Genomic DNA, 23,596 nt, shown 5'->3' with positions numbered 1-23,596 from the left:
CGCGACTAATTGACGTAATATTAAAACATACGACAATTCGTTCCACTCAAACCACTCTGTAAAATAGCGTTATTTCAAAAAACACCAATTAGCATTAAGTAGTAATTATCCCTCGAGGGTGTATATTCGGACAAATTGAAGCGGGTGAGACAACATAGTGACAGGCGTATTTATAACTGTTGAGACGTTGCTTCTCTTTCACGGGCTAAAAATCGTTCTACGATTACATCACTTCCGCTTTAGGATCTCGTAATCGTGACAAGCACTATGGTTGACGCTGTGACATCACGTCTGTAAATAAACAACATGTTTAATACGTCGCTATGAGTCCGTATCGAACACGACGCGGCGCGACGACCATCGCATTTCAATCCCAAGATTAGGTGGCCCACAGTAGAGGGACTGTGGGTGGCCTAACTGCAGCATGATCAAGCGCTAGATTGCATAACCGCAACTATCATTGACCATGGAGGTATAAACAGGTACCTCCATGCATTGACTAAATTAGGTTCATGACATTTGTTTTTACACTTGCAACATCGATGGCTGCGAGAGGTGTCAATTACCAAGGAAACAAAACCAATGGTTGGTATATTAAAAAAATACTAATTTCTCAATGGTTATTTCAAAGACAGCATTGTAAAAAAAGAAAGCAGAGACTTCTATTTAAGACACTGTTCCGATGATGCAGACTACCTTTTTGTCGAAATTTGCACATAAAGGAAAACACTGAAAAACAGAGAAACGACACGCTGAGGTCCGGCGTGTTGGACACTTCTTACGTAGCCAAACTGCCGGCCTAAATAATAATGTGTCAAAGTAGCGAAAAAAGTAACTGATGTCACTTCCTTTTATACTGCAATCTGAATTTTCTGAATTTGCTTTGGCATCGTTTTATAACTATAAATCGAACATGTATACCTTCCTTGTTACTTTACTGAGTAATCATATTTAAATATGACTGAAGATTAGGTTTAGGTCCAGTGGATGGACGTTTCTGCCAAGGGTTTCGACCAGCACGGACATTTCGGTCCATGATTCTCTTCTGTAAAATAAACGATCTTCGCACCCATCATTATATGTGTAGGTATCAGTTACTAGTATTTCATTAGTATGATTTTTTGGCCATTGAAAAAATGATGTATGCTTGTATTTTGTGCATGTATTTATAACCAATTTCAACAGTAAGAGTCGTAACTTTTGAAAGTACAAGTATCGTGACTCGTCCATACATTTCACTTACGTTCATTACACTTGAATAAAGTCACCGCTTGAAAAGAATGCTATTTACGAAGTTTAAAATAGCCAAGCCTTCCGGATTCAAGCCTCTTGGTTGAATTGACAACGGTGGGTATAATTTATTCTAAAAAGGTAAAGATCGGTAAACATGAAACTAAACTAAAATTTCTCCTGCGTTTTACGTGTGACATCTTTACGAAAGAAACAGAGTTAAGCAAATTTATTTAGATATGAGTGCATTGCCGCACATAATTCAAACACATTGTTACTGCCATCGCCATAATGTTCCGAACACCAAAAACATGCCCTGACCAAAACAGTAACATTGCCAGCTAAGTTGCTGACTGCTTTGGTGTGTGCGTCTGAAGATCGTTATCTTACTTGACCCCCCTTGGATCAAACTAACACCAGAGGGAGACGTCGCACTCACTAATTACGAGGTGTCACACGCAACGTAATATTACCGTAATTGGTATAGTACAGGTGTGATGGTTCAAATACCAAAATGGCAACAGTAACAGAAAGACTTCCCTGGCGGCGATGATAAAATACGAACACGGTGCCAACAGATGAGGTTTCAACTGGTACTGGTGTTATTATACTCTGCAAACATCAAGTACAATAACGCGGTAAAACTCCACTACTCCAATAACTAGATACTTAAATTCCAATACAATTCAACGAGATCTCCGATCCGATCTGAACTCAATGCTGAACAACTCCCTCTATATATACCCCCACTGTCTATAAATAGACCATTACATCAGCATACATAATGAGTCTGGAACTTACTACAAATTTCTAGAATGTTCCATTACCTTCTATTGCCTCCTACAGTGTTCTATTACCTATTCAACCAGTTTCTAAAAATTCCACCCAGACACAGTACGGTTCTAGAACATTCTCAGTGACACGGAAGTGGTAAATAAGTTGTATGCGACATAAGGAATACATACAAGTCAAGTGTTCTGGAAATCGGATCAGAGATTACACCCCAAATTTCAATGTATTTAAATATTCTGTTTACGTTGCCATATATTACAATGTATGAGATATCACAATATAGGAAACACTGTATGTACTGTGTCGAACTAAAAGCGACAGCCCCCAAATTATAATGAAATGTTCTATCTGTTGAAGTTTTGCGCGCAAGTTTGTGTTTATTATTACATTATATTGCGTTGTTCAATAAAGTGTTATCGGTAAAACGTACGTAATTTTTTTTCATGACTATTTTAATAATTTCACAATGCAAAATTCTAGGTTCGTTGATCCTACAACCCGGTCATATATAGTACGTCAGAGACTGAATGGATTTTCATTGCGATATTTAGCCAATGACTGGGAGGTCAATCAGTACTATACGCAAAGTCGAAAAACTCGGGGAAACGGAATCAACTCGTGCCTCTAAGTCGACCGGTCAACACGTACAAAGGCGACCCCCGAAGTAGTGGAATTTACTGAGTTTTTGAAGGCCAGAAAGCATCTATGTCAGCTAGCGAAGTGAAATGAATGCTGTTGGATGAGGGTGTTTGTACGCCCAACAGACTGCCATACGCAATAAGATTTAGACTACTCATACTCAGCCCAAAAAGATGTCGCTGATCACTCAGTTGTCGCAGCGTGTGTTGTACCTAGTCCATGATGCACCAAGTTTCGACTTCTGTAAAATGCGACAGTAAAAATATACGTTTCCCTTGGTATCACATTAGGATAAAGCTGTGGGGTGGGGCGCTAAACGGCAGGATATTAGATACCCTTAAACATGCAATTAAAATCACGTGTGTACAGTGCTTTCTAATTATTCGTCACAAATAAAACAACAACACAAATAAGTACTTTTCATTATCTAATTTACATAATACTGTACATAATAATGACCGAGAAGACCGTTTGTTACAGTTGTTTACAGAAATATATAATACATAGTCTATTACGTGATGTCGGCATTCAGTTTTACAAAAATATTAAAACATACTAGTAATCTATTACGTGATATCGGTGATCAGTTGTTCACAGGAATATTTAATACGTAGTCTATTACGTGATGTCGGCATTCAGTTTTACAAAAATATTAAAACATACTAGTAATCTATTACGTGATATCGGTGATCAGTTGTTCACAGGAATATTTAATACGTAGTCTATTACGTGATGTCGGCATTCAGTTTTACAAAAATATTAAAACATACTAGTAATCTATTACGTGATATCGGTGATCAGTTGTTCACAGGAATATTTAATACGTAGTCTATTACGTGATGTCGGCATTCAGTTTTACAAAAATATTAAAACATACTAGTAATCTATTACGTGATATCGGTGATCAGTTGTTCACAGGAATATTTAATACGTAGTCTATTACGTGATGTCGGCATTCAGTTTTACAAAAATATTAAAACATACTAGTAATCTATTACGTGATATCGGTGATCAGTTGTTCACAGGAATATTTAATACGTAGTCTATTACGTGATGTCGGCATTCAGTTTTACAAAAATATTAAAACATACTAGTAATCTATTACGTGATATCGGTGATCAGTTGTTCACAGGAATATTTAATACGTAGTCTATTACGTGATGTCGGCATTCAGTTTTACAAAAATATTAAAACATACTAGTAATCTATTACGTGATATCGGTGATCAGTTGTTCACAGGAATATTTAATACGTAGTCTATTACGTGATGTCGGCATTCAGTTTTACAAAAATATTAAAACATACTAGTAATCTATTACGTGATATCGGTGATCAGTTGTTCACAGGAATATTTAATACGTAGTCTATTACGTGATGTCGGCATTCAGTTTTACAAAAATATTAAAACATACTAGTAATCTATTTCGTGATTTCGGCGTAGAGTATAGTTGTTTACATGAATATTTAGTGTATAACCACTTTTCGGAATAACGTTTTTTAAAATGTTATTTTCCAAACTAAAAAACGCCAACATCCTTGAAAATGGTATGATACAGGTAAACATTTGATGGGCGCTGGTCGTTGCGCAGCGCGTTTTCGTACTTCATGTAATGAAGCAATGTTTACATGTGTTGTATACGTCGCTATGAGTCCCCTATCCAACAGGACGCGATGACCGCCATTTGAACAAAAGATTTTTAGCTCTGCTGTCGACTTTGTCGAGCGGAGCTTATCATATGAGTGATTGTCTGTCGTCGTCCGTCGTCGTCGTCCGTGTCAATGTTTTACTTTTTCGACTTCTTCTTGAAAACTACAAGTCTGAATGCTTTGATACTTGGTGTATATGTACCTTGGGTAGACCTCTCTTAGGTTTGTTCATTTCATGTTGATATCTTCAATTCTCTAATTTTGGTGAATATTTTTGTCATTTTTGGTAAAAAGTGATATTTTTGACTTCTCGATAAAAACCGCAAGTCCAATTGCTTTGATATTACAAATATAGATACTACATGTGGACCTCTCTCAGATTTGTTCATTTCGTGATGATATCTTAAATTTTCTAATTTTGGTGAATATTTTTGTAATTATTGGTAAAAAGTGATATTTTTGACTTCTTGTTAAAAACCGCAAGTGCAATTGCTTTGATATTACATATATAGGTACTACATGTGGACCTCTCTCAGATTTGTTCATTTTGTAATGATATCTTTAATTCTCTAATTTTGGTGAATATTTTTGTCATTTTTGGTAAAAAGTGATATTTTCGACTTCTTGTTAAAAACCGCAAGTGCAATTGCTTTGATATTACATATATAGGTACTACATGTGGACCTCTCTCAGAATTGTTCATTTTGTAATGATATCTTTAATTCTCTAATTTTGGTGAATATTTTTATCATTTTTGGTAAAAAGTGATATTTTCGACTTCTTGTTAAAAACCGCAAGTCCAATTGCTTTGATACTACATATATAGGTACTACATGTGGACCTCTCTCAGATTTGTTCATTTTGTGATGATATCTTCAATTCTCTAATTTTGGTGAATATTTTTGTAATTTTTGGTAAAAAGTGATATTTTCGACTTCTTGTTAAAAACCACAAGTCTGATTGCTTTGATATTACATATATAGGTACTACATGTGGACCTCTCTCAGATTTGTTCATTTTGTGATGATGTCTTCAATTCTCTAATTTTGGTGAATATTTTGGTCATTTTTGGTAGAAAGTGATATTTTCGACTTCTTGTTAAAAACTGTAAGTCTGATTGCTTTAATACTATACATATTGTTCATTTTCTAATGATATCTTCAGTTCATTATTTGAAATGTGCATTGCTAACAGCGGAGCTATCTCAGCCGACAGGCTGCTTGTTTATTTTATATGCTGACCAACAAATTTCAGAATAACAATGTTTTAAACGTTTGTAAAACTATCAACGCAAATCTTCCTGAAAATGGTGCGAATTGAAAAAAAAACAACATATTTTGAGGAGGTGTTAAGAGATGCCGCGGTGTAAATATACATTGCAAACAGGGTATGTTTCGTTCGTAAAATTTTTGTTTATTTTGGCTCATTAAAAAAATACGTGCTGCATTTGTTTCTGTATTTTGCGTACTTCAGAATGTTTATTCGTTAACCCATGTGAACGCAAGCCTAATTTTCTATTAACATAAAATTAGCATATGGTATGACTTAATTTTTAACAAAAGCCTTTTTGAATCACATCTACGCATGCGTATACATTTCGTTACGATGTTTGGCACAACGCGAGAGACAGTACATTATTTACCGAAATGTGGGAAAACTACAAGGATTTTGTCGATTTTGATATCGATTAGAATGATATATTGCAAGAGGGACCACAGAATGTTGCTGCTGAATGCATGAAACAAGGCTACAGAAACGGAGACATCGACGCAGCCATCCATTCTGTCAGGGCTGTAAAAACGTATCAAACGTAGTTTATGTGTTAAAACACGATCGAAAAAAAAAAAAAAAAATTAACAGAACTGCCATTAAACAGCAGTGGGCACTTTTTTGCCATCTTGATATAACATGAACAAAATTTGTATGCTTTAAAAGTGGGCACTTTTTCGAACTTCCACCTTAATATTAATAAAATAATAGTTCAAGCTGGAAAAGTGTGTTTGGGAGGTTTGTTAGGATCAGATACTCTCACTATAACATCGAATTTGGTCATTCGTATCGCCATCTTGATATAACAATATAAAAAAATGTGTACGTTCTGAATTAGGGAGCTGTTTAATTCAGTGATTTTCTGAGAAGAATATCGGAATCCGACTACACCAAAATGATTCGGTTATTTCTAAGATATAAATCAATGGTTCTTCAAAATTGTAGGCATCAATATTAAAAAAAAAACAATACTCGACGACCATCGAGTACCTACGGGGCCAAAACCACAGTCCCTCTCATTACAGCTCCCTGATCATAGATAGATAGAGGGACTGTGGCAAAACTAACGATCAAATAATCAACTGAAATGAACCAATTAATACTGCTTCTTCACAAAATAATCTATATTGGGGAACAATTAAAATATGACAAGTGTGATCGTTTTAGATATAGGGAAGCATTTTCACAGGGTGAAAACTTACAGAAACTCCATAACACATCTCCCTGCAATGAACAGTGCTGGCTGTGACGGTCTGAAAATCTTATATTATATCTATATTTAATTTCTTCACCGATTTGACACGTACTGGATATTCTCGGGCCGACATCCGGGCATTTTCATTGCATGGCAACCATCACCGTGAAAACAACTCAGAAAACGGTACTTTGGGATGGTTGTTGAGACTCCCCTGAACAGTGTAACAAGATTACCGCTGCATGTGTGACGCATTTGATTGTTCAGAATTACTTTAAAGTTGAATTTCTGTTGTTTTCTCGAATTTTCACCGATTCTTCGGTCCGCGTTCCGTGTTCCTCAGCAGCGTGCGCAGATCCCGTAGAAATATGTGGTACTGTGGTCCATGTCTCAGCAATGTGGAACGTAGCTCCGCCCTGAGAATATTGAGGAAGCAGTGCGCATACAAGAGAGTTGTAAACAATATTTAGTGTCGGCAAGGGGTAATTTCGTAAGCTGTAATCAATTATTTTTATTTTCTTAATAATGTAATTTAAATAAACAAAAAACGTAAATTCGTAGACATGGACAATGCGTTAAATGTAATCAGTTATTTTGTTCGTCCGTAATTTGTAGAAAGATATTATTTTTTGTAAGCGTATAAAGTATTCTCCACATTAAATGTTGTAATTCTTTGTTTCTTAAACACAAATTATGAAAAATGTAAAATGGAATTTGCTTTATTTGTAAATTGTAAAAACCTGTAAATGAAACTTTCATTTTATTTCCTGTAAAAACATAAAATGCATTTTTAGCTTTGTTTGATTGCTTTGATATTACATATACAGGTATTACATGTGGACCTCTCTCAGATTTGTTCATTTCGTATTTATATCTTCAATTATCTAATTTTGATGAATATTTATGTCATTTTTGGTAAAAAGTGATATTTTTGAATTCTTGTTGAAAACAGCAAGTCCGATTGCTATACATACTATACATATTGTTCATTTTCTAATGATATCTTCAGTTCTTTAATTGAAATGTGCCTTGCTAACAGCGGAGCTATCTCAGCCGAGAGGCTGCTTGTTTTAGCTTTGCTGTCGACTTTGTCGAGCGGAGCTTATCATATGAGTGATTGTCCATCGTCCATGTCAATGTTTTACTTTTTCGACTTCTTCTTGAAAACTACAAGCCTGAATGCTTTGATACTTGGTGTATATGTACCGTGGGTAGACCTCTAAATAAACTGCAAGATTATTGCCAAAAATGGGAAATCAAAGTAAATCTTGCGAAAACTAAAATTCTTGTATTCAGAAGGGGAACATTACAAAGAAATGAACAATTGTTTTATCAAAATGAAAAACTTTGCTGTGTCAAATCATATAATTATCTTGGAATAATCTTTCAGTCAAATGGTAAATTTACAGAAGCTAGAGACAACCTAGCAGATAAAGCAATCAAAGCCATGTATGTACTAAACCAGTCTTTACCAGAAATGTACATCCATCTGTTTAATATATGTATCAAACCAATTTTACTGTATGGATCTGAAATTTGGGGAATGGAAAATATGAGTAACAATAACTCTGACAAAATGAAAACAGGAAACAACTACTTGGGCTTAATAAATACACAGCGAATAGTGCATGTCAGGGTGAAATTGGAGCATTTCCATTGATAACTGAAGTGAAAATCAATATGATTAAGTTCTGGTCCCGTGTCACAGACAAGTCACAAAATAAGCGATCAGACTTTGTCAAAAGCACAATGGGAAACATCAGTCAAAAATATCTTGAAAGATGCATCACAGCTATCACATCAAAATATTAAGGAAATTAGCAGCACTATTAAACAACAATACATAACATACTGGATAGAGAATATGACAAAAGAAAAAACAAAACTGAGAACATACATTAAATTTAAAATTAATTACAATCTGGAAATTTTTTTGGATTAATTAATTAATGTTTTGGATAATAATCAAAGAATATCAATGACTAGATTCAGGACAAGTAGTCACAATCTAGCCATTGAAAAAGGCAGACATACATGTACCAATCCAAAAACCCCATTAGAAAATAGAATTTGTAAACAATGCCCATTACAGGAAGTTGAAGACGAATTACACTTACTTTTAGTTTGCCCACGATATCAAACAGATAGAAATGATTTTATTTCCAATATTTTATTCCCCAAAGAAATCATTACCAACCTGCAAAAATTCACATATTTAATGAAAAGTAATGACAGAAATATAATAAAACTTTTAGGGGAATTTTTACATAAATCATTTATTTTAAGAAATGAGCTTTTTTTGGATATAATACCTTGACTCTTTTTTTTTCTATTTTTTTACGTTATCATACTTTGATATTATTTTAATCACTTATATATTTATTGATGTAAACCAATAGAATATTTGTACTTCTAAGGATGCAATAAAGTTATTATTATTATTAAACATTGTGGTTTGGCAGTATGTGGCGTCAAACATTGTGGTTTGGCAGTATATGACGTCAAACATTGTGGTTTGAAAGTATGTGGCGTCAAACATTGTGGTTTGAAAGTATGTGGCGTCAAACATTGTGGTTTGGCAGTATGTGGCGTCAAACATTGTGGTTTGGTAGTATATGACGTCAAACATTGTGGCTTGGCAGTATGTGACATCAAACATTGTGGTTTGGCAGTATGTGACGTCAAACATTGTGGTTTGGCAGTATGTGACGTCAAACATTGTGGTTTGGCAGTATGTGGCGTCAAACATTGTGGTTTGGTAGTATATGACGTCAAACATTGTGGCTTGGTAGTATATGACGTCAAACATTGTGGCTTGGCAGTATGTGACGTCAAACATTGTGGTTTGGCAGTATGTGACATCAAACATTGTGGTTTGGCAGTATGTGGCGTCAAACATTGTGGTTTGGCAGTATGTGGCGTCAAACATTGTGGTTTGGCAGTATGTGACGTCAAACATTGTGGTTTGGCAGTATGTGGCGTCAAACATTGTGGTTTGGCAGTATGTGACGTCAAACATTGTGGTTTGGCAGTATGTGGCGTCAAACATTGTGGTTTGGCAGTATGTGAAGTCAAACATCGTGGTTTGGCAGTATGTGAAGTCAAACATCGTGGTTTGGCAGTATGTGACGTCAAACATTGTGGTTTGGCAGTGTGTGATGTCAAACATCGTGGTTTGGCAGTATGTGACATCAAACATTGTGGTTTGGCAGTGTGTGATGTCAAACATTGTGGTTTGGCAGTATGTGGCGTCAAACATTGTGGTTTGGCAGTATGTGACGTCAAACATTGTGGTTTGGCAGTATGTGACATCAAACATTGTGGTTTGGCAGTGTGTGATGTCAAACATCGTGGTTTGGCAGTATGTGACATCAAACATTGTGGTTTGGCAGTGTGTGATGTCAAACATTGTGGTTTGGCAGTATGTGGCGTCAAACATTGTGGTTTGGCAGTATGTGACGTCAAACATTGTGGTTTGGCAGTATGTGACGTCAAACATTGTGGTTTGGCAGTGTGTGATGTCAAACATCGTGGTTTGGCAGTATGTGATGTCAAACATTGTGGTTTGGCAGTGTGTGATGTCAAACATTGTGGTTTGGCAGTGTGTGATGTCAAACATTGTGGTTTGGCAGTATGTGGCGTCAAACATTGTGGTTTGGCAGTATGTGACGTCAAACATTGTTGTTTGGCAGTATGTGACATCAAACATTGTGGTTTGACAGTACATGTATGTGAAGTCAAACATCGTGGTTTGGCAGTATGTGACATCAAACATTGTGGTTTGACAGTACATGTATGTGATGTCAAACATTGTGGTTTGGCAGTATGTGACGTCAAACATTGTGGTTTGGCAGTGTGTGATGTCAAACATTGTGGTTTGGCAGTATGTGACATCAAACATTGTGGTTTGGCAGTATGTGGCATCAAACATTGTGGTTTGGCAGTATGTGAAGTCAAACATTGTGGTTTAGCAGTATGTGGCATCAAACATTGTGGTTTGGCAGTATGTGAAGTCAAACATTGTGGTTTGGCAGTATGTGAAGTCAAACATTGTGGTTTGGCAGTATGTGAAGTCAAACATTGTGGTTTGGCAGTATGTGGCATCAAACATTGTGGTTTGGCAGTATATGACGTCAAACATTGTGGTTTGGCAGTATGTGGCGTCAAACATTGTGGTTTGGCAGTATGTGACGTCAAACATTGTGGTTTGGCAGTATGTGACGTCAAACATTGTGGTTTGGCAGTATGTGACGTCAAACATTGTGGTTTGGCAGTGTGTGATGTCAAACATCGTGGTTTGGCAGTATGTGACATCAAACATTGTGGTTTGGCAGTGTGTGATGTCAAACATTGTGGTTTGGCAGTATGTGGCGTCAAACATTGTGGTTTGGCAGTATGTGACGTCAAACATTGTGGTTTGGCAGTATGTGACATCAAACATTGTGGTTTGACAGTACATGTATGTGAAGTCAAACATCGTGGTTTGGCAGTATGTGACATCAAACATTGTGGTTTGACAGTACATGTATGTGACGTCAAACATTGTGGTTTGGCAGTATGTGACGTCAAACATTGTGGTTTGGCAGTGTGTGATGTCAAACATTGTGGTTTGGCAGTATGTGACATCAAACATTGTGGTTTGGCAGTATGTGGCATCAAACATTGTGGTTTGGCAGTATGTGAAGTCAAACATTGTGGTTTGGCAGTATGTGGCATCAAACATTGTGGTTTGGCAGTATGTGAAGTCAAACATTGTGGTTTGGCAGTATGTGAAGTCAAACATTGTGGTTTGGCAGTATGTGAAGTCAAACATTGTGGTTTGGCAGTATGTGGCATCAAACATTGTGGTTTGGCAGTATATGACGTCAAACATTGTGGTTTGGCAGTGTGTGATGTCAAACATCGTGGTTTGGCAGTATGTGAAGTCAAACATTGTGGTTTGGCAGTATGTGGCGTCAAACATTGTGGTTTGGCAGTATGTGAAGTCAAACATTGTGGTTTGGCAGTATGTGGCGTCAAACATTGTGGTTTGGCAGTATGTGGCATCAACTATTGTGGTTTGGCAGTATGTGAAGTCAAACATTGTGGTTTGGCAGTATGTGAAGTCAAACATTGTGGTTTGGCAGTATGTGGCGTCAAACATTGTGGTTTGGCAGTATGTGGCATCAAACATTGTGGTTTGGCAGTATGTGGCATCAACTATTGTGGTTTGGCAGTATGTGAAGTCAAACATTGTGGTTTGGCAGTATGTGAAGTCAAACATTGTGGTTTGGCAGTATGTGACGTCAAACATCGTGGTTTGGCAGTATGTGGCATCAAACATTGTGGTTTGGCAGTATATGGCATCAAACATTGTGGTTTGGCAGTATGTGAAGTCAAACATTGTGGTTTGGCAGTATGTGAAGTCAAACATTGTGGTTTGGCAGTATGTGACATCAAACATTGTGGTTTGGCAGTATGTGATGTCAAACATTGTGGTTTGGCAGTATGTGAAGTCAAACATTGTGGTTTGGCAGTATGTGGCGTCAAACATTGTGGTTTGGCAGTATGTGGCATCAAACATTGTGGTTTGGCAGTATGTGGCATCAAACATTGTGGTTTGGCAGTATGTGGCGTCAAACATTGTGGTTTGGCAGTATGTGAAGTCAAACATTGTGGTTTGGCAGTATGTGGCGTCAAACATTGTGGTTTGGCAGTATGTGAAGTCAAACATTGTGGTTTGGCAGTGTGTGATGTCAAACATCGTGGTTTGGCAGTATGTGACATCAAACATTGTGGTTTGGCAGTGTGTGATGTCAAACATTGTGGTTTGGCAGTATGTGGCGTCAAACATTGTGGTTTGGCAGTATGTGACGTCAAACATTGTGGTTTGGCAGTATGTGGCATCAAACATTGTGGTTTGGCAGTATGTGAAGTCAAACATTGTGGTTTGGCAGTATGTGGCATCAAACATTGTGGTTTGGCAGTATGTGAAGTCAAACATTGTGGTTTGGCAGTATGTGAAGTCAAACATTGTGGTTTGGCAGTATGTGAAGTCAAACATTGTGGTTTGGCAGTATGTGGCATCAAACATTGTGGTTTGGCAGTATATGACGTCAAACATTGTGGTTTGGCAGTGTGTGATGTCAAACATCGTGGTTTGGCAGTATGTGAAGTCAAACATTGTGGTTTGGCAGTATGTGGCGTCAAACATTGTGGTTTGGCAGTATGTGAAGTCAAACATTGTGGTTTGGCAGTATGTGGCGTCAAACATTGTGGTTTGGCAGTATGTGGCATCAACTATTGTGGTTTGGCAGTATGTGAAGTCAAACATTGTGGTTTGGCAGTATGTGAAGTCAAACATTGTGGTTTGGCAGTATGTGGCGTCAAACATTGTGGTTTGGCAGTATGTGGCATCAAACATTGTGGTTTGGCAGTATGTGGCATCAACTATTGTGGTTTGGCAGTATGTGAAGTCAAACATTGTGGTTTGGCAGTATGTGATGTCAAACATCGTGGTTTGGCAGTATGTGATGTCAAACATTGTGGTTTGGCAGTGTGTGATGTCAAACATTGTGGTTTGGCAGTGTGTGATGTCAAACATTGTGGTTTGGCAGTATGTGGCGTCAAACATTGTGGTTTGGCAGTATGTGACGTCAAACATTGTTGTTTGGCAGTATGTGACATCAAACATTGTGGTTTGACAGTACATGTATGTGAAGTCAAACATCGTGGTTTGGCAGTATGTGACATCAAACATTGTGGTTTGACAGTACATGTATGTGATGTCAAACATTGTGGTTTGGCAGTATGTGACGTCAAACATTGTGGTTTGGCAGTGTGTGATGTCAAACATTGTGGTTTGGCAGTATGTGACATCAAACATTGTGGTTTGGCAGTATGTGGCATCAAACATTGTGGTTTGGCAGTATGTGAAGTCAAACATTGTGGTTTAGCAGTATGTGGCATCAAACATTGTGGTTTGGCAGTATGTGAAGTCAAACATTGTGGTTTGGCAGTATGTGAAGTCAAACATTGTGGTTTGGCAGTATGTGAAGTCAAACATTGTGGTTTGGCAGTATGTGGCATCAAACATTGTGGTTTGGCAGTATATGACGTCAAACATTGTGGTTTGGCAGTATGTGGCGTCAAACATTGTGGTTTGGCAGTATGTGACGTCAAACATTGTGGTTTGGCAGTATGTGACGTCAAACATTGTGGTTTGGCAGTATGTGACGTCAAACATTGTGGTTTGGCAGTGTGTGATGTCAAACATCGTGGTTTGGCAGTATGTGACATCAAACATTGTGGTTTGGCAGTGTGTGATGTCAAACATTGTGGTTTGGCAGTATGTGGCGTCAAACATTGTGGTTTGGCAGTATGTGACGTCAAACATTGTGGTTTGGCAGTATGTGACATCAAACATTGTGGTTTGACAGTACATGTATGTGAAGTCAAACATCGTGGTTTGGCAGTATGTGACATCAAACATTGTGGTTTGACAGTACATGTATGTGACGTCAAACATTGTGGTTTGGCAGTATGTGACGTCAAACATTGTGGTTTGGCAGTGTGTGATGTCAAACATTGTGGTTTGGCAGTATGTGACATCAAACATTGTGGTTTGGCAGTATGTGGCATCAAACAATGTGATATAAATTTATCAGTAACATTTTTATTTTCCTAAGTACTAGTAAATATTAACACAAAACATACACGTGTTCTTTCTAAAGATATGTACACTGCCATGGCTGCATTCTTAATAATAGTTCTAATCACATTTAAACTATTATTCATTTTTTCTCACTACCTCAAAGCCATTAATGAAAACACTAAGTTTCTTTTCTTTTGACAGAATTCTCCACTTTACCATCATTTGAAGGATGTGGGATGTGAGGATTTTGAGGTATCACCATTATTGAGTTCTACAAGACCTTCACAGCAAACTATACCAACATCATTAAATCTTTTACATAAATTAAAGGTAATGCAGTTTACATATTTTGGTTGGTGTTAATATAATGTATTTATAAACATCTTCTAAAAAGGTTATTACTTTAACCCTTGTCCAGATGATGTATTATATTAAACAGTCGGATTCCCCCGGTCCGTACCAGTTCTGAGCCGGCCTCTTCTCGCCGGCCGAGGCTTCCGCTGAGGACAGACTGCCCAGCCCAGGTCCGACGCCCACCCGCGAAGGAGGGAGAACGAAAAAGAACCGAGAGCACCCTGACGGCCGCACAGCTGAGACGGTCCACGGGAAGGAACCCGACGCGTCCGAGCTTGAATCGAAACCGCCCCGAGAGAACCCTTGCCCTCACCCTCCAAGCGAACACCCCGCAAAGGAAACCGAAGAAGGAGAGAGGGAGGAGAACAAACGAGTAGGCAACGAGCCTCGCACAGCCGCGGTGCCGGTTCTGGTCCCGCCTCTCGCCCCAGCCCAACCGACCCGGCCCATCAGAACCAATCCTTGTCCCGAAGTTACGGATCTGACTTGCCGACTTCCCTTACCTACATTGTTCTATCGGCCAGAGGCTGTGCACATTGGAGACCTGCTGTGGATATGGGTACGACCCGGCACGAGAATCACTGGCATCTCCCTCAGATTTTCAAGGTCCGGCACCGGCGCACCGCACACCGCAAGACTCGCGGCTCTTTTCGGGGCTTTGGCCTCTATCTCCGGTCGAGCCGATTCCAGGCACGTCCGCCCCCCTTACAAAGAAAAGGGAACTCTTTCCGGGGCCACCGCCGGTGTCTCCGAGTTCGTTTGCGTCGTCGCACTGGCCGAGCCCCGACCAACGCCCCGCGCCAGCTCCTCGCGAAAGGAACGTGGAACGAAAACGCGACCGGGAGGGACGGCAATCTCCGTGCTTGGGTTCGAGAATATTGACCCAATTCTCTTTCGAGGAGGTGCGAGGGGAAAGTTGCGGGCACACCGACGAACGGTGACCCGAACGCCCCGGCATCCAAGCGGAACTCTCCTGTCTCTTAGAATCGACTGACCCATGTTCAACTGCTGTTCACATGGAACCCTTCTCCACTTCGGCCTTCAAGGTTCTCACTTGAATATTTGCTACTACCACCAAGATCTGCATCTGCGGCGCTCACCACAGCGGCCCTCCTACACGCCGCGGCCTAAACCAGGAGTACGGTTAGCTTCCCTCTGCCGCGGCGGCCGGGTATGGGCTCGTCGGACGCTCCAGCGCCATCCATTTTCAGGGCTAGTTGATTCGGCAGGTGAGTTGTTACACACTCCTTAGCGGATTCCGACTTCCATGGCCACCATCCTGCTGTCTGTATCAACCAATGCCTTTCATGGACTCTGATGAGCGTCCCCGTCGGGCGCCTTAACTCGGCGTTCGGTTCATCCCGCAGCGCTAGTCCTGCTTACCAAGAGTGGCCCACTTGGTACTCGCGTTCGTACGGCCCAGCTCCAATCGAGCGATTCGGACTTCTCACCAATTTAAAGTTTGAGAATGGGACGAGGGCGTTTCGCCCCAGAGACACCTAATCATTCGCTTTACCAGATGAAACCGCGTCTTCTCGAGCGCCAGCTATCCTGAGGGAAACTTCGGAGGGAACCGCTACTAGACGGTTCGATTAGTCTATACCCAAGTTTGATGATCGATTTGCACGTCAGAATCGCTGCGGGCTTCCACCAGAGTTTCCTCTGGCTTCTCCCTGCTCGGGCATAGTTCACCATCTTTCGGGTCCCAACGCGTGCGCTCTTGCTCGACCTCACCGACGCAGCGGACGAGATCGGCCGGTGGTGCGCCCGCCAGCCTCTTACGAAGACAGGACGGAATCCCACTTCGGGCGGACCGGGCCGCCTTTCACCTTCACTGCGCCCGAGGGTTTCGCTCGACCCTGCAATTCGCGCACGTGTTAGACTCCTTGGTCAGTGTTTCAAGACGGGTCAGGTGGGCGACCGATGCTCCTCGCTGACCACAGGCGCCCGTTCATCCCGGCCCTCCCTTTGGAAAAAAGGAGAGCGGGCGCGTCATAGTCCTCGGTCCGGCCCAAGCTCCCCGACGCCAAAGCCAGCTGTAAGCTCCGCGGTGAGACGAAAAAACCCTTAATAAGGGCACGCCCCGAACCACTGCCATCTTCCGATCAGAGACGGGTCGTGGCCGAGGCCGAACCGGTCGCGAGCACTTCGCCCGGGGAGCAGTGCGCCCGACTCTGGTGCCAGGGGCCGTACCCCGCGTTCCTCGACGGATCTGCCGACGCGGGCAGGCCAGGCACCGAACGAAGCCGAGCTGAATCTCCCAGGCCGACACTGCAGGCCCACCCGTTTACTTCTCGGCACTTTCACGTACTCTTGAACTCAACTTACCCTCGCGGTACTTGTTCGCTATCGGCCTCGTGCCAGTAGTATGACCGGCACTTCCTTACGCCACAGTTCCTGCCCGCTGCTAGAAGGACGAGGGGATTCGGCGCTGGGCTCTTCACGCTTCACTCGCCGTTACTGGGGAAATCCTGGTTAGTTTCTTTTCCTCCGCTTAGTGGTATGCTTAAATTCAGCGGGTAGTCACGTCTGATCTGAGGTCGCTTGGGTGAATCGAATCGAGTCACATCGAATACGGTGAGCGTTGGGTGAAACCACACTGCCTCGTCGCGCCGCGTCGCACTTGACTCGCCCAACGCATTACCAGTGTCTTTTTTATATTGGGAGCCGAGAGATGGAAAGGAGAGGCAGTGTGCGACGCGGAGACGGTTGGTGCGAGGTGTCCCCAGCATCGGGCCTCGTCTTCTATAGCGCTCGCAGGCACCAAGCCGGCAAGAGGAAGGAAGAGAATGAGGGAAGAAAGGGGAACAGTGCCTTACTTGCTCCACCTCACCTCGCCAAACTCGTTGCCGTGCCCCTCGATAGCTCAGCGTCTGCCAATTGTGCACCAGTCCAAGGTGGTCGTGGTGAGGCAGGAAGAATCCTACAAGCAAACCAGACAACCGAGAACGGCGCGATCGCCCTTACGAACTGTCGCCGACCCTCAGACAGGCGTGGCCCCGAGCATGAAACCCGGGGCTGCAATGTGCGTTCGAAGTGTCAGTGATCGATGTGTCCTGCAATTCACACTAGTTCACGCAGCTGGCTCCGTTCTTCATCGACGCACGAGCTGAGTGATCCACCGCAGCGAATTGTCGGTGTTATTTTGTTCGTTCAATATGAAGTAGCAAAACCAGAGAGAGACAACAACAAATAAAACATGGGGAGAGGGAGCTTGTCGTTCGATCGAACGAACGAACACGACCTCCGCATCAAACCGAGATGCACCGTCCCCTTGACGGTGACCTGCCAGGCCCTCTTGAAAAAAGGCCCGGACCACATGGGTACTCCCCGCAACGAGACGCAATTGCAGAGCACACAGACCACTCGCGGAACCGAGAGATTCACACTGATTCAGCCCTGCCTCCTGTTCGACAGTAGCAGCAGAGGAGTAGGAGGTAGTGGTGAACGAAGTCAATCGCACACCACCGACCAGCCGACCGACCGACCGACCGCTGCCGAGGAGGCGACGGTGACGTGGCGAGAAAAGAGAGAAGCATCTCTCCTCTTCGAGATGGTAATGATCCTTCCGCAGGTTCACCTACGGAAACCTTGTTATGACTTTTACTTTCTCTAAACGATCAAGTTCGATCGTCTTCTCGGCGCGCGAGCGAGGCCGGCAGAACCAGTCCCCGTCGCATGCCGATCCGAAGATCTCACTAAACCGTTCAATCGTTAGTAGTGACGGGTGGTGTGTACAAAGGGCAGGGACGTAATCGACACGAGCATATGACTCGCGCCTACTGGGAATTCCTCGTTCAAGGGAAATAATTACAATTCCCTATCCCTAGCACGTAGGGGGCTCATCGGATTGCCTGGGTCCTGTCGGCCAGGGAGGCGACACCCGCTGATCCCTTCAGTGTAGCGTGCGTGCGGCCCCGGACATCTAAGGGCATCACAGACCTGTTATTGCTCAATCTCGGGTGGCTGAACGCCGCTTGTCCCTCTAAGAAGTCGGTCACTGACACGTTAAGGGTCGCACGACTATTTAGCAAGCCAGAGTCTCATTCGTTATCGGAATCAACCTGTCAAATCGCTCCACCAACTAAGAACGGCCATGCACCACCACCCACAAAATCAAGAAAGAGCTCTCAATCTGTCAATCCTCAACGTGTCTGGGCAGGGTGAGTTTTCCCGTGTTGAGTCAAATTAATTTGGGGTCTAAAGACACTAGAACTTCCGTTACTTTCTTTGGGGGTCCAAGCCTTTCATTTCTGCTTTAGTTCTTTTCTTCGTCTGCCAGTTTTTCATCAGGTAGTTTAAGGGAATCGCTGAGCAAAATTGTCTGAAACTTTCTATACTCATGGGCTAATTTTTTTTTTTTTTTTTTTTTTATTTAATAATAATAACAAAAATGTTGTCGTCATCTTGAATTTTTGGCAAATATGCCAACAAATGTTGACATTTTTTTTGTCATCCGTGCTTAATTTAACCATATATATGATTTTATGTATGACCTAAGCTATTTATAAGAAAAAAAATGTTGGATAACATCACAATTACTGTATGCAGTGATTGTTTATGAATGGCAGCACAACATGTCACTTAACATTAATTTATACCATCTGCATAGACATTACCATGGTTACATACATGTATAGGGTTGAAATGCTTTTTTCCATTTTACAATTTTCTCCCTCAATCCCTCCATTGTGTCATCCATCAAGATCAAGTCATCGGCATACAACATCTCTCCCATCAGCCCTTCTCTTGCGCTCTCTGTAACTACATCAATGACAACTGCAAATATCAATGGTGATAGTACAGAGCCTTGATGCACACCCACCTTCACCTCAAACTCCTCTGACAACTCCGATCCTACTCTAACTCTTGTCTTTGCTCCTTCATATAAACTCATCACTGCTCTTACCATTGCCTCTGGTATACCTCTCTTCCGCATTGCCCACTCCATCACCTTCCTCGGGACTCTATCAAAGGCCTTCTCCAAATCCACAAAACACATATACAGTTTCTTCCCTTTTGCACGATATTCCTCTTGCATCCTCCTCAGAATAAACACTGCATAAATTGTTCCTTTCCCTGGCATAAAACCAAACTGCATCTCATTCAAACTTGGTACTTAGATTATACATGTTAGGATACATGTCCTATACATCTAAGGGCATCACAGACCTGTTATTGCTCAATCTCGGGTGGCTGAACGCCGCTTGTCCCTCTAAGAAGTCGGTCACTGACACGTTAAGGGTCGCACGACTATTTAGCAAGCCAGAGTCTCATTCGTTATCGGAATCAACCTGTCAAATCGCTCCACCAACTAAGAACGGCCATGCACCACCACCCACAAAATCAAGAAAGAGCTCTCAATCTGTCAATCCTCAACGTGTCTGGGCTGGGTGAGTTTTCCCGTGTTGAGTCAAATTAATTTGGGGTCTAAAGACACTAGAACTTCCGTTACTTTCTTTGGGGGTCCAAGCCTTTCATTTCTGCTTTAGTTCTTTTCTTCGTCTGCCAGTTTTTCATCAGGTAGTTTAAGGGAATCGCTGAGCAAAATTGTCTGAAACTTTCTATACTCATGGGCTAATTTTTTTTTTTTTTTTTTTTTTATTTAATAATAATAACAAAAATGTTGTCGTCATCTTGAATTTTTGGCAAATATGCCAACAAATGTTGACATTTTTTTTGTCATCCGTGCTTAATTTAACCATATATATGATTTTATGTATGACCTAAGCTATTTATAAGAAAAAAAATGTTGGATAACATCACAATTACTGTATGCAGTGATTGTTTATGAATGGCAGCACAACATGTCACTTAACATTAATTTATACCATCTGCATAGACATTACCATGGTTACATACATGTATAGGGTTGAAATGCTTTTTTCCATTTTACAATTTTCTCCCTCAATCCCTCCATTGTGTCATCCATCAAGATCAAGTCATCGGCATACAACATCTCTCCCATCAGCCCTTCTCTTGCGCTCTCTGTAACTACATCAATGACAACTGCAAATATCAATGGTGATAGTACAGAGCCTTGATGCACACCCACCTTCACCTCAAACTCCTCTGACAACTCCGATCCTACTCTAACTCTTGTCTTTGCTCCTTCATATAAACTCATCACTGCTCTTACCATTGCCTCTGGTATACCTCTCTTCCGCATTGCCCACTCCATCACCTTCCTCGGGACTCTATCAAAGGCCTTCTCCAAATCCACAAAACACATATACAGTTTCTTCCCTTTTGCACGATATTCCTCTTGCATCCTCCTCAGAATAAACACTGCATAAATTGTTCCTTTCCCTGGCATAAAACCAAACTGCATCTCATTCAAACTTGGTACTTAGATTATACATGTTAGGATACATGTCCTATACAATTGTTTTGCAATTGGATCAAAGATGGCCGACTGGCAGGAATCTTGTTGTTTTTTTTAAGTGTGATATTTTTGACATGCTTTGTCAGTTTTCATTTAAATTTGGCACATACTTTATACATGTTAGGATACATGTCCATGACAATTTGTTTCAAAATTGGATCAAGGATGGCTGATTGACAGCCATTTGACTTTTTGGCCTTACTACTATATTTCCAAGATTTATGTACCATATTCATTTGTATTTGGCACATACATCATACATGTCAGTTTGTTTCATAATCAGATCAAAGATGGCTGAATAACAGCTGTTTTTATTTTTGGCCATATTACCATATCACTGTCACCCATGTATCATTTTCATTGATGTTTAGCATGTCATAAATGGATACATGTACATGTCAATTCAATTTGCAATTTGATCAAATATGGCCGACTGATGGCCATCTTGTTTGTTTAAAATGTGATAACTTAGACAAGCTTTCACTTGTGATCTATGTTTTTCTTTGCTATGTCTAAAACTAGATGGGTCATCACCCAAACGTGTTTGAATTTGATGTAAATAAACAATCTGTTGTATATTCCCCTTGGGACTCAAGTTTCAGGGACACGCGCGCGACAACCCCTCCACATTAATATATGACGAGCACAAAGAGAACTTTCAAAAATTTAATAGGGACTGTGTCATTTTCAATGACTTGTGAAATTTCAATGACATTGGAGGGCTGGGATAGTCCACAGACCTGATCAGTTTTGGGTTAAAATCAGTGCATATTAATTGGACCTATTTTACGTATGTAAATTTGCCAATATTTTTGAATTTCAATTTATCAGATTTGAATTGAACTTGGCACATAGATGTAACTTAGTGTATTGATGCTTTCAAATAATCCCCTGTCCTGATTAGTTTAGATTTGAAATCTATACAAACTGAAAACATATCGGTAATCAAATTGTTTTGTTGTCTTATAATGCCAGAGTATTCTCTCAGTTATAACATTTGTTGTTGTAGATCTGATTACTTTCACATTTTGTATCTCAAAGCTACATTAACTTTAGCTGACATTATAGTTGTTGTTCAAAATTCTTTTCTTCAATTTTTAATTCTGCTATTCTACTGCATAAAATTGTGTTTGTTATGATGTACATTTGTATATGAAACAAATCTGTTAATGCATAGAGACTTCAGGTGTTAAGTTTCAGAAATAAACACATGCTGAGGACAATGAGTCAGATATGAGTATAAAACTATATTATACATGAACATGTTCTGTTTTCTCACTAATTCCATGTAAGTTATGATGATGACAATTCTTCTATTATGTACTATGTTAATGACAGGATGCAACATGGTATGTATTGAGATTTGTAAAAGATAAATTGTTCATTGGTGACAGTTTTACAGCATCAGAGACTGCATTTGTGAGTATTGTATGTATTTCATGTATAATTGTCTCTTTTTAGCTTCCATAATTTTTAGCTCAGTTTGTCTGTCCAAACTACATATTTTCTGCAATGATTTTACTCAAAATTAGAAGATTTGTAATGGTGTACATTCATACAAACATACATACCTGCATGTAGATTTATTGTCTGCCCTTGGGCTGTTGGTCATGACCATAATATTGATGATACCTTCGGCTCTGGCATCATCAATATTATGGTCATGACCACCATCTGCAGCATCCCTTGGGCAGGCAACAATTACCTTCACAAGCATGTGTTATTATTTAAATAACAAGCGGCAAGGTCACCAGAGTTCAACTATGTTTTTGATTTGATGATCTATGACTATCTGACCATTTTTGTACAAATCATCAAATGTTTCTTAACATGGGCCAAACTTTGACATGACTCTTAGTGGGTCAAGTGGCAGACATTTTTTTTTACCAATATTTGTTATTGTGCAAGTTGAATTCATATTGGTAATTTGTACAACAATCAATGTTCTATCATATACATGCTAATGTATCATTTCATCTATAGAGTGTAGCTCCTTGTTATAGGGATGTTGATTCATGTATGTGTTTTATTTCAGAGTTCATATTTGATGTACCGATGTCTTTACAAAACATCACTCTTACTGCCTGGTGATAAAGAGCTCATACAGTCATATGGCAATAACACCAATCAATGTGTACCAATTAAGGATGGAAAAGTCACTTCACAAATTATGGGGTATGTTGAATATCCCACCACTCCCCAATATACAATTTTTAGCTCTGCTGTCATCAATCAGCTGCATTGCTATGATGGTATGACTAATTGTCTGGTGCTAGTATCTGGCATCACTTATGGTATGACTGATTGTCTGGTGTAAGTGTCTGGCATCATCTTATGGTATCACTGATTGTCTGGTGTAAGTGTCTGGCATCATCTTATGGTATGACTGATTGTCTGGTGTTAGTGTCTGGTATCATCTTATGGTATGACTGATTGTCTGGTGTTAGTGTCT

The 23,596-nt window shown here is 40.5% G+C and overlaps 1 protein-coding gene, 1 non-coding gene and 2 pseudogenes across 2 annotated transcripts in view; 1 reads left to right on the top strand and 3 right to left on the bottom strand.

Moving 5' to 3' along the window:
* Positions 1-23,596, top strand: part of LOC102801326 (vezatin-like) — a 57,502-nt gene that overhangs the window by 7,111 nt on the left and 26,795 nt on the right. Inside the window, exons 2-4 of the mRNA XM_085496694.1 lie at positions 14,607-14,735; positions 22,483-22,563; positions 23,180-23,319. Coding sequence (XP_085352820.1) covers positions 14,607-14,735; positions 22,483-22,563; positions 23,180-23,319 — 350 coding nt within the window. The remainder of the gene's footprint in view (positions 1-14,606; positions 14,736-22,482; positions 22,564-23,179; positions 23,320-23,596) is intronic.
* LOC144355876 (large subunit ribosomal RNA) lies at positions 15,278-17,279 on the bottom strand (annotated as a pseudogene).
* LOC144355875 (5.8S ribosomal RNA) lies at positions 17,737-17,892 on the bottom strand. Its single transcript, XR_013421331.1, has one exon. It is a non-coding gene; the product is annotated as a 5.8S ribosomal RNA (ribosomal RNA).
* On the bottom strand, positions 18,317-19,288 carry LOC146747443 (small subunit ribosomal RNA; annotated as a pseudogene; the record flags this gene model as incomplete).

The sequence above is a fragment of the Saccoglossus kowalevskii genome, chromosome 3 (genome assembly GCF_978046115.1).
Source record: "Saccoglossus kowalevskii chromosome 3, keSacKowa6.1, whole genome shotgun sequence".
Taxonomy (NCBI): domain Eukaryota; kingdom Metazoa; phylum Hemichordata; class Enteropneusta; family Harrimaniidae; genus Saccoglossus; species Saccoglossus kowalevskii.
The sequence above is the reverse complement of the archived record's forward strand: the minus strand, read 5'-3'. Positions and strand labels throughout refer to the sequence as shown.